Source organism: Chrysemys picta, chromosome 7, assembly GCF_011386835.1.
Source record: "Chrysemys picta bellii isolate R12L10 chromosome 7, ASM1138683v2, whole genome shotgun sequence".
Lineage (NCBI taxonomy): Eukaryota > Metazoa > Chordata > Testudines > Emydidae > Chrysemys > Chrysemys picta.
In genome coordinates this window covers 37,115,432-37,129,012 of record NC_088797.1, presented here as the reverse complement: position 1 = coordinate 37,129,012, position 13,581 = coordinate 37,115,432, and the positions used below count along the sequence as shown (strand labels likewise).

The window sequence follows — 13,581 nt, the reverse complement described above, 5'->3', positions numbered from 1 at the left end:
ACAGGCCGGGTGACCCCCCGGAAACAGTCAAAAACGCCTCTTGCCCTGCCTCTTGCCCTTCAAGGGTCCGGGGTGTGGGGCCGAGTGGGACTGACGCTGAGATCTGTGCCTCTGATCCCTAGGCCACTTGGTTGGGGGCTTGTATCTGCCCTGTGCAGGGGGAGCCAAGGGCTGCAGTCTGGGCTTGTCCTTGGCCAGCAGGACATACAGACCGAGTGTCTGCAGGGTGGTGCGGGAGTCCTTCGTCCCATGCAGACGGGTGTCTGTCTGGTCTGCAAATAACGCTTTGCCATCAAATGGCAGGTCCTACATCAGAGCCTGGGACTCCACTGACAGCCCCAACAGGGAAAGCCACGACGTCCATGTCATGGAGATAGCTGTGGCTATCGAACGAGCCGCCGTGTCAGCTGCATCCGAGGCAGCCTGGAGAGCTGCTTTCACTACCGCCGCACCCTCATCAAGTAGCGCCCTGAACTCCTTCCTTTTCTGCTCTTGAAGGGAGGACTCGAATTTTGGCAAAGAGCTCCACAAGTTAAAGTCAAACCTGCTCAGGAGTGCTTGGTGGTTTTCCACTCTTATCTGGAAACTGGCAGAGGAATAAACCTTTTTTCCAAAAAGGTGTCCAGTCTCCTGGCTTCCTTATCCTTAGGGGTTGGTGCGGGCTGACCGTGCCGTTCACGGTGGTTGACTGACTCCACCACCAATGAGTTCGGTGTAGGGTGAGTATAGAGGTACTCATGCCCCTTTGATGGCACGAAGTACTTCCGTTCCACCTTCTTAGAGATGAGCGGAAGAGAGGACGGGGTTTGCCATAGACCAGTCGAGATGTTGGCCACCCCCTGGTGAAGCGGCAGTGCCACACGGCCCGGTGCCGAGGAGGAGAGGACGTTGAACAAATTGTCAGATGACTCCTCCATCTCCTCCACCTGCAGCTGTAGATTGGTGGCTACATGCCGGAGGAGCTCCTGGTGCGCCTTGAAATCCTCCTGAGAAGGAGGGGGCAGTGCCGCTATGGACTCATCTGGTGCCGACGGGGCGACTGGGACGGCCCTTAGTGCATTGGGCGGTGCCGGCAGGCTACACTCTGCATCCGGGTCCAGTGCCGGTGGTGCGGCACCCAAGGAGTGCTCTCGGTGCCGAGGCGGGGATGCGGAGTGGGCTTGGGATGCCCCAGCCACGGAGCGGGGCCTTGGCGGTGTGGGCACCTGGGGCCACGGTGCCCACTGGCACCACGGTCCTTGCCATGGCGCCCCTTGCCACTGCGCCATCTGGGGCCCCACCAGGGTTATCTGTTCCTGGGGAACAATGCGGCCCGGGGAAGGACGGCTGGGGGCCGAGGCAGAAGTAGGCGAGAAGCGCACAGTGCCGTAGGAGCGGCTCGACCGGTGCCGTCCACATCGGGTCCTGGCCCGGGATTTCAACCTCGACGATGACGAGAAGTAGACGTCGGAGGTAGTATCCCTGGAGTCCCGTCGGTGACTCCGGGCACGACGCCACAGTGCCGGTGAGTGCCAGGATGCATTCCGAGCATGGCAATCGTCGTGATATGACCGGTGGCATTGAGACCTGCTATCACTGGATGAAGAGCGTTGACGTTCTCCGTCACGGCGCCTGCGGCCCCTTTGGGTCGAGGAAGACTCAGGCGACTCGCTTCCAGGCGACCCCCAACAATGGAGTGGAGGTCTGTTGGGGGCTACGGGAGGGCCCGGCGGATCGAGTGTAGGCGTCAATAACCGACCTGGCCAGTGAGGGCTAGCTGCCCAACGGCGGCTTCCCTCGGGACCGGGGCCCCAGCTCTGGCAGCCCGCTCGGTACCAGCATGACGAGGACGTTGTGCGCCGCCTGGGCTGCCTCCGGCGTGGAAGGAACTCTTATTGCCGGTGAGGCGTGCACGGACGGGGCCGGACTACTCTGCTCCGCACGAGTCAGAGGTCTGGGTCCCAAGGGGGATCGTGGGCTGGCCAACTCAGGTCCGGCCTCACCCCTGTCCTTATCTCGGCGTTGCTGGGACTTGCCCTGCTTCTTGGCCGGGGAGCGGTGCCGACTGGTGGATGGGGCATTGCTCCACACCGAGGACGCGGTGCCTGGCGCCGGGTCGACGCGCTGGTGCCAATGCCGATTCCATAAGTAGGGCCCGGAGTCGGATCTCGCGTTCGCGTTTAGTCTGGGGCTTAAAGGACTTGCAAATTTTACACCGCTCACTTATGCGTGCCTCGCCCAGAAAGCGAAGACACTAGGAGTGTGGATCGCTTCTGGCCATGGAATTGCAACAGGAGTCGCACGACTTGAAGCCTGGGGCTCGGGGCATGCCCCGGGCCAGGCTATTAACTGCAGAACTAGTAACGATCAAGGTACTACCAAGGATAGAAACTATAGCAATTGCTGGAGCAGAAGTTCCGACTACCTTCACTGGTGGCAAGAATGAACTGAGGGTGGGGGGAGCACGCAGCCCCCTTTATGGCGCGATATACAGGCGCCACTCCTGGGGTCGCAGCGGGGCTCCCCCACTATGGGTACTGCTAAGGGAAAAACTTCCGGCACCGGTGCATGTGGCGAGCACGCACACCTACAGTGGAATACATGAGCAATCACTCGAAGAAGAATGAAAATTCACCTGTGGACTTGTGGGGGCCTCCTGTGCCATGTACCCCCTGTAGTAGCCTTTTGCTGGGGAGCATAGGTGGAGCAGTCCCACATGGAGGCCTCTGCATTCCTTGTGCATAGAGAGGTAGACTCCACACTGGCATAGTCACAGCTGGCAGGATGGGAGCACTGGGTCTGGGATAGGAAAGGGGATCCTGAATCATCACTGACACAGAACCAATAGCCAGGAACCCTTCTAGAAGGGATATGGAGGAACAGCAGCATCAGCATCTGCTCTCTGTCGCCTGAAGTACCAAATGCAGATGGACTGAGCTGCAATTCTCTTGCTTGCCCATATATAGTGAGAATGGATTTTGTCTGAACTTGTCCCCTCCTGCTGCCCCTTGTGTGGGACAATGAAATGCAACCCAGTTGGCTGGGCTTTTGGTGGATTTCAAGAATGTAATCCTCTGAATGGACTGAAGCTTCATGTTAAGCACAGCAAAAATTTACTGAAACAATTCAGGACTTCCCTTTCACTTCTTCATAGATGGAAGGAGTTTCACTTTATTGAATTTTGCTAGACAGTAAGTAAGTAAGTCTACATTACAATTTGACACCCGTGGCTGGCCTATGCCAGCTGACTTGGGCTCACGGGTCTCAGGCTGCGGGGCTGGTTAATTGTGGTATACAGCTTCCAGCTGGGACTGCAGTTCAAGCTCTGGGACCCTCCCACATGACAGGGTCCTAGAGCCTAGGCTCCAGCCTGCGCCCAGAAGTCTACATTGCAATCAAACAGCCCTACAGTCTGAGGCCTGCGCGTTCAAGTCAGCTGGCATGGGCCAGCCACAGGAGTCTAATTGCTACATAGAAAGACATACCTTAAGTGGGTTCTGCTGTAGTTGAAAAGAAAGTATGAATTAGGCAGTTCAGTATATTTCCAAGTACCACCGAACTGCTGGTTTTATTATTGTTCCTCTATGACAGTACTGTGCAAAGACTCCAAGCAGGTTTGAGCCCCTTTGTGCTAAGTGCTGTACTACCACACTGAGGTCTGGATTCTGCAAATGCTTATGCAGGTGCTCAACTTTGCTACCATTGATTTCAGTGGGCCTTCTCATGGTAGGAAAGTTAAACACATGCATTAGCATTTCCCCCTGACACACTCACACTCTAATTAAGGACAGTTGCAACAAGGACCCAATCCAGCTTTCACTAAAGTCAACAGTAATCTTTCCATTGACTTTAATGAGAGCTGGACAGGACCCTACATTAGTGTGTCAAACAGCAGTAATTATTTGCCTTCACAGAGAGACTTATTTTTATGATTTCTCATTTAGGGCTTGTCTAGCCACAAAAGTTGTACTGCTTTAACTATCCCAGTATACTTAATAATACTTAAGCTCCCTAGCATGAACACACTTATGCCATTATAAAGGTGCTTATGCCGGTATAATTTAATCCTGTAGCGGAAGAGGAACAAGGTATACTGGTGCTATATGCATTTATACTGGCATAAATGCATCTGTACTAGGGGCTGTACCTGTTTAGCTATTTCAGTTAAAAACAAAAAATAAAAACCTCATGTCTTGAACTGAAATAGCGATATTGGTCCAAAAATTGTGTGTAGAGACCTGGCAGTGTGGCAAGAAGGTTAGGGCATTCTCCCAACTGCAGATACTCAGGACAATACTAGACACACCCATATGTCATCATGATACATTGCTGCAAGTGAATCCTGCTGTGCTGAGACATAATATGATTCAACCCTGGGTTAAACTTCTGAGATGGTACCTCACATTTTCCAAATCTGAACCCATCACATTTCCTGCAGCAGCTGCCCTCTGGGCAGAAGAGGAAAAAGAGAGAGAGGCTGCTACTTGGTGGAGATAAAGAAGAAGCAAACAGGAAGAGTTAGTGGTACCTTTCAGATTTCTAAAAATGAGGTGTGAGGGCTGCTTAAGAAAAATAATATGAGGTACAGAGAGAGAAATTATGAAGGCAGTTGGGATTTTTGAAAGGGAATATTATTTTTTCTCTGGACTCTCTGACCATCACAGGTAGTACCCACTACCTCCGAAGAAAAGAGGTTCTAGTTAACTACTAAAACAACCAAAAACCTCATAAATAATGCTCATAGAGCTATGCAAAGAGGAACTTTAATTTTGCATTGCACTAGCCGTGGCAGCCAATGTAAGCTATGGTACATATAAGCATTGCTGAAAGCAACTAACCCGATGTTCAACCTACATATTCTAAACAAAAATAAATGTTTAGAAGCAAACAAATAAGAGTGGCTATTCACGGATGAGCATGACTTGAATGCTGAATTTTAAATAAAGAGTAAAAGATCAACCACTACACCCAAAATGCCCACAGAGATTTTTGAAACCCTTCTGGTTATTTTTAATAGTTTCTGCATTATTAAGAGCATATGCTTGTATTTTTCTTGTAAATTTTGCACAGCACTTTCCTTGAGCACTTCTAATATTATTGAGGTCAGGGCAAATGTTTGTGCTATGAAGAGTGCAGCTCTTATACTTACGCACAAACCAGGTTAGTTTCAGACAGCCACTATCCCAGTGCCCTCAGTCCTGACCCAGATGATCTTTAAGAATGATTTTGTCTCCTTTGAATCCACTATTAAGGAGAGTTTTGCCAAACAAATCCAGTTTCTATAACTGTTGTGGATCATGGGACTTGCTGTCTGAAGTCAGGGTCTGCAAGGTAAAGAGGCTTCTAAGCCCCTTTTCAGTTGTGAAAGTTCATGTAGGAATTCAGGCTCTAGACTGTTTCTTTGGCACTGTGAATAATTACACAGTGTGAAATGTAGTAATTATTTAGATTATGCGATTCCTTGAGGGAGGTTGGCACCACAAAACACACCATTCAAAACATACAACCCTGCTGCATAAAGAAATTATAGCATAGAATGAGTAAAGTGACTAGCTGTGTTTAAATATATATATATATATTTTAATCACTGTGAGCACACACAATCACTGAGTGTCTCACTTTAATGGTTCCATTCCCAGAATAAACTCTGCTGGAATCTACAGCAACTGAGTTTGGCAAGGACCACGCAGAATGCCAGATATGAACCACTCAAAGAATGTGAGCAGTGATGCACAGCACCCACAGCCTGTCATTGGATTGAAACAAGCTGCCTTTTCACATAATATGCACAGGTACGATTCAGCTTGATGTACAATAGCGTTGCCTATTTACAACTTCAGCTTTTCATTCTGTAATCTTAACTTTTTCCTTTTCTGAAACAAACATTGTTTATGGAATGCAAAGTGCACATGCAGTAATTGTGATTCAAGAGAGCAAAATAAAAATAGGAAACTGGCAAATACGTATAAAACAAGATTTCTTTCATATTCCAACATTCGGCGGCATGTAGAATGGGCTGCTAAATGGAAATATTCCCAAGATACCAAAAGCAGGGAAATGCTACTTTCCTTTCCAGATTTATTACTGTAACACTGTACTATAAATTCAAAGTTTTGCGGGGAGAAACAGAGAGAGGAATCAAACCTAATGATAATCTCCCATAGCTCAGAGATAACTATATAGGGTAAATAATACAGCTATTGGAAGAGATCAATTTGTAACACATGCAACTTAAAGAGACTGACCGTGGACTGAAGTTTTAAAGAGGTCTTACTGTACCTGATTGTCCTGACAGAAATGCAGTACTTCCACATCAGATTCCAAATTGCACTGCCATCTCCCTTCATGACGTGCTTTGAAGTGTTTGTGAAATCAGAGAAATTCCAAAGAACGTAAGGAACAAATAAGTTCAGCAGGCATAAGACAAAGTTAGTCCAAGGTTCATGCAGCAGCCAGGCACTGAATCATCATCTCTAAATGATTCCTTCGACTTCCACTCACTTAAACTAACTTGCAGAGGGAAGCCAGCTTTCTCATCTGAGGTCTCAAGTTACTTCCTTCATGATGTACAAGAATTGTTGTTTATATCACTCGCAAACCAGAGAACATTATTAAAGGCTGTTTGGAGAGTAACAGGCCATTGTCCCAAATTGTCAAGTGAGGAAAACCTACGTAGTACCCTAGAAAAAATGAGCTTAGTTTATTCCACTCTAAAAAGCAGTCTGACTGTAGGGCCCCTGAATATCATTTACTAGACCTGCAAGTGCTTACCAAATACACCCTAAATCATATTGTTGAGACTGTATAAACTCCCAACTGTCTGCAAAATTTCTTACTTGTCTAATGTAATAAACTTTTTTAGTGCCAAAAGAAGCAATGAGTCATTTTCCAAAGCCGTACATGAACACACACAGCAAACATGAACTTTCAATAGAGACTATAGCAACTATGAGACTTAGCTTGTAAGTTAAATTTTCAAAACAGAAATGGTAACGTCTGAATAAAAGGGAAAAAAGCTATTCTTTGTGCACATGAGATTCTTTTATTGTGCTGAGACGTCTTGATCTGGAAAAGGCCAATTTAAATTTATTTTGCATGGCTACAGACACCCCTCCAAAATTCTAAACACAACAGTCCCAACCGAAGGGCTAACCTACAATTCCTGATATAGCAACAAAATTAAATATTTCCACTGACATCTTTTTAATGTCAAGCTTACAGGTTTTTCTCACAGTATTCTAATAATACAGTGTGGCTCAGTGGATAGACTGCTGGATTAGGACTCAGAAAATGTGGGTTCTATTTCTGGCTCTGCTGCAGGCCTCTTGGATAAGTTAATTCACCTCCCTATACCTCAGTTTTCCCATCTGTAAAACGGGGATAACAATGCCTCTCTCCTTTGTAAAGCACTTCGAGATCTACTGATGAAAAGTGCTAGGTATTATTTTTAACATTTATATTGCACTTTATACAAGTTGAAAGCATTGTACAGACCTTAATTAAACCTAGACACATCTCTGGAAGAATCATACTGTATGTAAGTATTATCTTACTTTCATTGTTTTCATTTCCCCAAGGCTACCCAGCAAGTCAGTGTCAGCATGGGGATTAGGGCTCAGAAGTTCCTGTCTCCTAGCTTCATGCTCAGCCAAACCAGATCACACTATCCCTCCACTTAGAGGTCAAGAATAAAATGCTTTGGAACCTTCTGGATGAAAGACATTAAACAAACGTTTATGTTATTATAAAAGAGAGAAAGAACTAAGTCCAGGCTGCTTTTTTCTTTGAACAAACACGCTTTTCTGCTCCAATCCTTGTTTTTGTTTCTTGCTGCATAAAGCCCTATAGATATCCAGTCAAAGTGCACAAAATTGGTCTTATAACTCTCACAGGTTATGTCAAAAATCCTGAATTCTATCCGGTTTCACTGTCCCTTAACAATTATTCTGGGACCAAGTTAGTCATTTCTCTCAAAATAACTAACTAACTAACTAGGTATGTTACACATTTTAAACCAACAGCTTTGGATATATTTACTACAGAAAACTCTTGGAGATCCACTATTAACATATCAGAGGGGTAGCCGTGTTAGTCTGGATCTGTAGAAAGCGACAAGGAGTCCTGTGACACCTTATAGACTAACAGACATATTGGAGCATAAGCTTTCGTGGGTGAATACCCACTTCATTATTCACCCACGAAAGCTTATGCTCCACTACGTCTGTTGGACTAGATCCAGTTGGTCTGTATGATGAAGTTGTATGGTGTCCTTCCAATGCAGAAAGACCATTTTAAATGGTTATGTTAATAGTGACAAAGAGTCCTGTGGCACCTTATAGACTAACAGACGTATTAGAGCATAAGCTTTCGTGTGTGATCTAGTCCATCTTCTTAATTTACAAACTTGACACATGTCATGCCTACAAGATGGAATTGTTCTTTTGCATCTGGATAGCTTATTTAACAAATATATTTTATACATTGTACAAGATAGATACCTATCCCTTTTTCTTGTGTTCTATTGGGGGTATTGTGCAGCTTGGGGGAATTCTTAGCTCTCTACCTCTATTGGAATCTCTTTGTGCCTCTACTTGTTCTATTTTTGTATCTCTATCATTTACATGTTCAGGAAGACACAAAATTAGGCTACATTCTCCTCTTGGATCTAAATTGCGATATTGTAACATCTTTAATAAGCTGACCTGGTCACATCAATGGGGGATCTATGAAAGTAGAGAGAGCAGAAGATCTAGATGCTGCAGTGAGAAGTGCATTAGAAATACTAGCTACAAAGCCAGATTTAGAAAGATACCAGATTGAGATCCATCATGAGAAAAGGTTTTTTTCCCCATTGAGTTGTTTTAAACATTCATAGAACGTCAGGGTTGGAAGGGACCTCAAGAGGTCATCTAGTCCAACTCCTCTGCTCAAAGCAGGACCAATCCCCAGACAGATTTTTGCCCCAGATCCCTAAATAGCCCAAGGATTGAACTCACAACCCTGGATTTAGCAGGCCAATGCTCGAACCACTGAGTGCTTTTCACTGTGCAGATAATTCTGTTCCAGGTAATGTCATATAAGAACAATGTGTAACATATCACTACATCATCTCATATTAACATAAATAAAGCTTAGATGTTAACTCCTGCCATTGCTGCACTTTGCTAGTACAGTGTACACCACAGAAGGGAAGGACTATGGTCTTATGGACTGGTACTCAGGACATCTGGGTTGCATTCCCAGCTGTGTCACTAACTCACAATGAGGTCTCAGGCAAATGAAGTAACTGTCCGCTCAGGCACATGCACTTTGCAAGCAGTGGAATTCTCATTGTCCTCAACCTGCCAACACCCACATTTGGGACTCAGTGTGTGACAAAGATATCAAATGAGGGATATGCACACACACACACACACACACACACACACACACACACACACAGGAAAGTTAGAATGCTGTGGGATTTATTCTTCTGGGGTTAATAACACTTTCTACAGTTTAATGAGTTATTTATTTTTATTTCTGATGTAAATAATTTTCTACAATAGATTTCAGAGGTCACTAAATCTGTGTGGAATGTAGGTAACTTTGGGAGTGCATGAGGGACATTTCAGAGGTATGCTTAATACCTGCTGGCATCTGCTTGGCAAGGCTTCACTGAAGGAGGCCAGCACACTGCCGTGTTCAATCATTGCCCCAGCAACATTTGTCGATCAGTGCAACTGATCCCACAACAGCTGTTGCAGATTACCAACGCACAACAACCTCTGTACACAAGGCATTCTCTTATTGTGAACTGGTGATTAACAAAACCTCTGGCTGATTTGACCCCCACACGTCACTCCCCATCAGTACCCAGCCCAGTCAAGCTAATGAGCCAACCAGTGGACCAAATTCGGTGATAAATCCTGGTCACCTGCCATCTGAGGCATGTTGTACATACCCTAAGAAGACCCTGTGTTTGCCTTGTTTTGTAGTCTGCTTCTTGGTAAATTGTACCCTTGCTATAGGGTCGAGAGAGAAAGGACAACAAAGAGAGCATGTGCTCACTACAGCTGAGTAAGTCTTTGTCTAGCTATAGAAAGAAGCTCTTTAAGGAGCTGCAGTCAAAGTAAGTGTGATGAGGGAGGAAGGGGAACTTACCAGAACAAAGCTAGGGAGGAAAGGGAAATGGTAGGACCAAGTTTGAGGAAAAACTGGCTCAGTACGTGCCTGAGTGGAGGAGGTATTTATACCCAGTGTACCTTGGTAGGAATTCTCTCTCTACATCTCAGGCCCACCCACAGGGTCAGAGTAGAACTGGGTTTCTATGATTGGCTGTGGGCGCTGGGCTAGTCACCTTGCTCCTTGTAGGCTGGAAGGAATTTTTCCTGCACTGTCACATTCATCAGGTGGGGTGGGTTTCCCCACAGCTGGTTAGGGACCCAGTAGAGACAGGGATAGCGGTTAGATCAATAATGCTGCAACAGAGTAGGCAACAGGTTTGGCAGATATCCTGTGCAAGTATTTGTTGCAGAAGGGATATGGTACAAGAATAAACAGGAGATGGATGAGGGTTTGTGGGGAGACATCTCCTAAGGAAATTAAGAAAAGGGGATTGGGGCTGTAATATCTGGTAGAGCAGGGGTGACAACCTCCCCACTTTTTCCCAGACCCTCTTAACCCTCATACAAAGGGATGCTGGTGGGGTCCCAACAACAGGCTGCCAGAACCAGGATGGGAAGCAGGAGGGCTGATGGCAGCCCTCCCAAATAAGTATAAATGATTAAGGAAATAATGAAGACCTACCTGCATGGTACAATTTATTGCTGGTTGTTCCAACGTAAGTTAAGTGAATAAAGTTGTGGCCTAATTAAGCCACATCCATTGTGTCTTCTCTTTCTCTCAGCTGTGACAATGGACTGATAACCTAAACTGTGCATTTTCCTTTGGTCTTTATTCTCACTTATTTTTAAAATCTTATTCGGGGAGAGATTTTGGCAGCAGTGACAGCTAAGTGCCTTTTGTCTTGGCTATTTAGTTTCCTTGACTTTAGTTCCCCCTGATGTTCGTAAGCCTGAAACACAATGGAGAAGAGCATATCAAATGATTTAATTTTTTTTGAAGACTTACTCTCTTTCATCAGATGACACCAGTCAGGATATGCCAGAATACAGAAGGGTCCCCCCGGCACCACGTCTATCTTACGGACATTAGACATGGCTTTTCCATTTCATACATCGATCATAATCTACTGTAACAACTGCAATAAGTGACAATCTTCTCGCACACTGACATATTGAGCAAATCAATACAGCAAATGCGGGTGGTGGCGGGGATGGGGGTGAGGGTTGTTTTTAGAAAATTGTTGTCTGGGAAAGTCTATTGCTCTTCCATGAGTCCTACAGCCACTCTGCCCTAGAAACCAAGGGCCTGATCCTGAGAGATGCTAAGGACCAGCAACTCTAGGCCCATGTTCATCAGCCCCCTCATGTGACCCTTGGGAACAGAGCTGGTCAGGATTTTTTTGATGAAACAGTTTTTTGTCCGACAACGTTTATTCCCCCACCACGCCCCCCACACACTCCCAATCCCCTTTCCTGCAAAAGAGGCAGTTTCAATAAAACTTCTGTTGGGAAGGTTTCTCAGGTCCAGAGTGGAATTTCTGAGAGAGACGCCCCTCACTCACCTTGTACATCTGGGGAGAGTGCCTTGAAGAACTAGGTTCTTGGCTATTCTGGGGTGGGCTCTCTTGGAATTATTCCCCTTTATATAAATAATTATTCATTGGAGCAGGACTGCCACATACTAGTTAAAGGTTTCAGAGTAGCAGCCGTGTTAGTCTGTATCCGCAAAAAGAAGAACAGGAGGACTTGTGGCACCTTAGAGACTAACAAATTTATTAGAGCATAAGCTTTCGTGGACTACAGCCCACTTCTTCGGATGCATATGCATCCGAAGAAGTGGGCTGTAGTCCACGAAAGCTTATGCTCTAATAAATTTGTTAGTCTCTAAGGTGCCACAAGTCCTCCTGTTCTTCTTTTTGCACATACTAGTTAAGTGACCTAACAATTGGGCAAGAGAGTAAGTCCCTCTCCAGCTCAGGGAATATTTAATTATTCATACACAGGGGAACAACTCCAACTGGAGAGATTAAGAAAGGGACACTGAGACTGACTTGATAATCCAGTGGCTAGGTCACTGACCTGGGATGTCGGAGACCTGGGTTCAAGTTCCTACTCTGAATCACGCAGAGCAAGGATCTGAACCTGGTTCTCCCAGGTCTCCTGCATCTCAGGCAAGTACCATAACAGCTGTGCTCTTGGTTATAACGGACTAGGGTGTTGTCTCGTTTTTCATGAAAAGCTTCAATGGGCATTAGTGATGGGGAACGAAGCGGAACCCCACTCAAGGCAATGCATGATACTGTCACCAACTGATTTGTCCTTTCTCCTCCCACTATCCTCCTTTGAAGCCTCTGTTAGAATGTTCCTCTGTCTGTGATGTCCTTCATGTGCGGCTGTCAGGCAAAGCATCACCAGTCTATTAGGGACTGTACACCATGCAGTGATTATTCTCAATATGAATGACTAGCCCTACAATGATGCCATCCTGATGGCACATACATAATACACCACAATCTCCTTCCAAGGTTCTGCCATATAACTGAGTGATATAAAGCTACTGCCTTCTACTGTACTTTGGCTTCCCCAAATACAACCACCTGCATAATTTTAACATCCCCCTACAACAACCCCCATCTGTTATTTTCATAAGATAGGTTTCAGAGTAGCAGCCGTGTGGTGCCACAAGTACTCCTGTTCTTTTCATAAGATATGTTAATATATCTAATAATACTTTGTGGTACCTTACACCAGCAGACTGCATCAGAATTTAGTCTTCCTCCAGCCTATTCCTGACTGCCACTGGCTTTCTGTGTCAAAGTGGTCAGGTAATTTTTCCTCTTTCTGGCTCAGCTTCCTCTTGTATCAAATAGAGATACCACCACCCACCTTGGTGAAGTACTTTTATATCTTTGTGTGAATTAGGGATTTCTTCCTAAAAACTAAGATAAAATGTTCTCCCACCATTCTCAGACTCACTCTAAAAGCAAAGATCATACATACATTCAGTGGACAAAGCTCTCTCTAAATATATATTACTGGGCGGAAGGCCCTGAACTCCAGCCTGCCTCTTAAATCCTTACTTAGTCTCTCTCACTGAATGTGTGTCTGACATGTAAGTGCCCTTGAAACAATATGGTAATGAGTGGGGTGAGGAATGCATTTTCAAAGGGAGCGGCTATTTGGGAACTATTTGAGAGATACAAAGGCCACAGAATTTTATTAACATTTTACATTATCTTGTATTTCTTACATGGGAATGAAAGTCTGTTTCAGATAAAAACAGTTAAACGGACATACATTATTTATAAGTATTTTAAAATGCTAGAGTCACCATTCTAACAGATATTGTAGGCGGTTCACTACTTTTATGTGATATTAACAGGAAGGTAACACATAAGTCATAGGATCAAGTTCTATTCTCTTCCACCCCTCTGAGAATCATCCGTATTCTACATAAAAGCTAACTCGATAAGCAGAGTGTTCTGTCAGTACTGTC

The 13,581-nt window shown here is 45.3% G+C and overlaps 1 protein-coding gene across 21 annotated transcripts in view; it reads right to left on the bottom strand.

Moving 5' to 3' along the window:
* Positions 1–13,581, bottom strand: part of IQSEC1 (IQ motif and Sec7 domain ArfGEF 1) — a 683,881-nt gene that overhangs the window by 221,890 nt on the left and 448,410 nt on the right. The window contains exon 1 of one of the 21 annotated variants that reach the window (XM_065551197.1): positions 6,259–6,459. The exons of 18 other annotated variants lie outside the window; for them this stretch is intronic. In XM_065551197.1, the coding sequence (XP_065407269.1) occupies positions 6,259–6,326 (68 nt within the window). In that variant the 5' untranslated portion in view covers positions 6,327–6,459. Of the gene's footprint in view, positions 1–6,258; positions 6,460–13,581 lie in introns of those variants that run through there. 2 more of the 21 variants (XM_008165512.4, XM_065551206.1) reach the window with 2 other exon arrangements.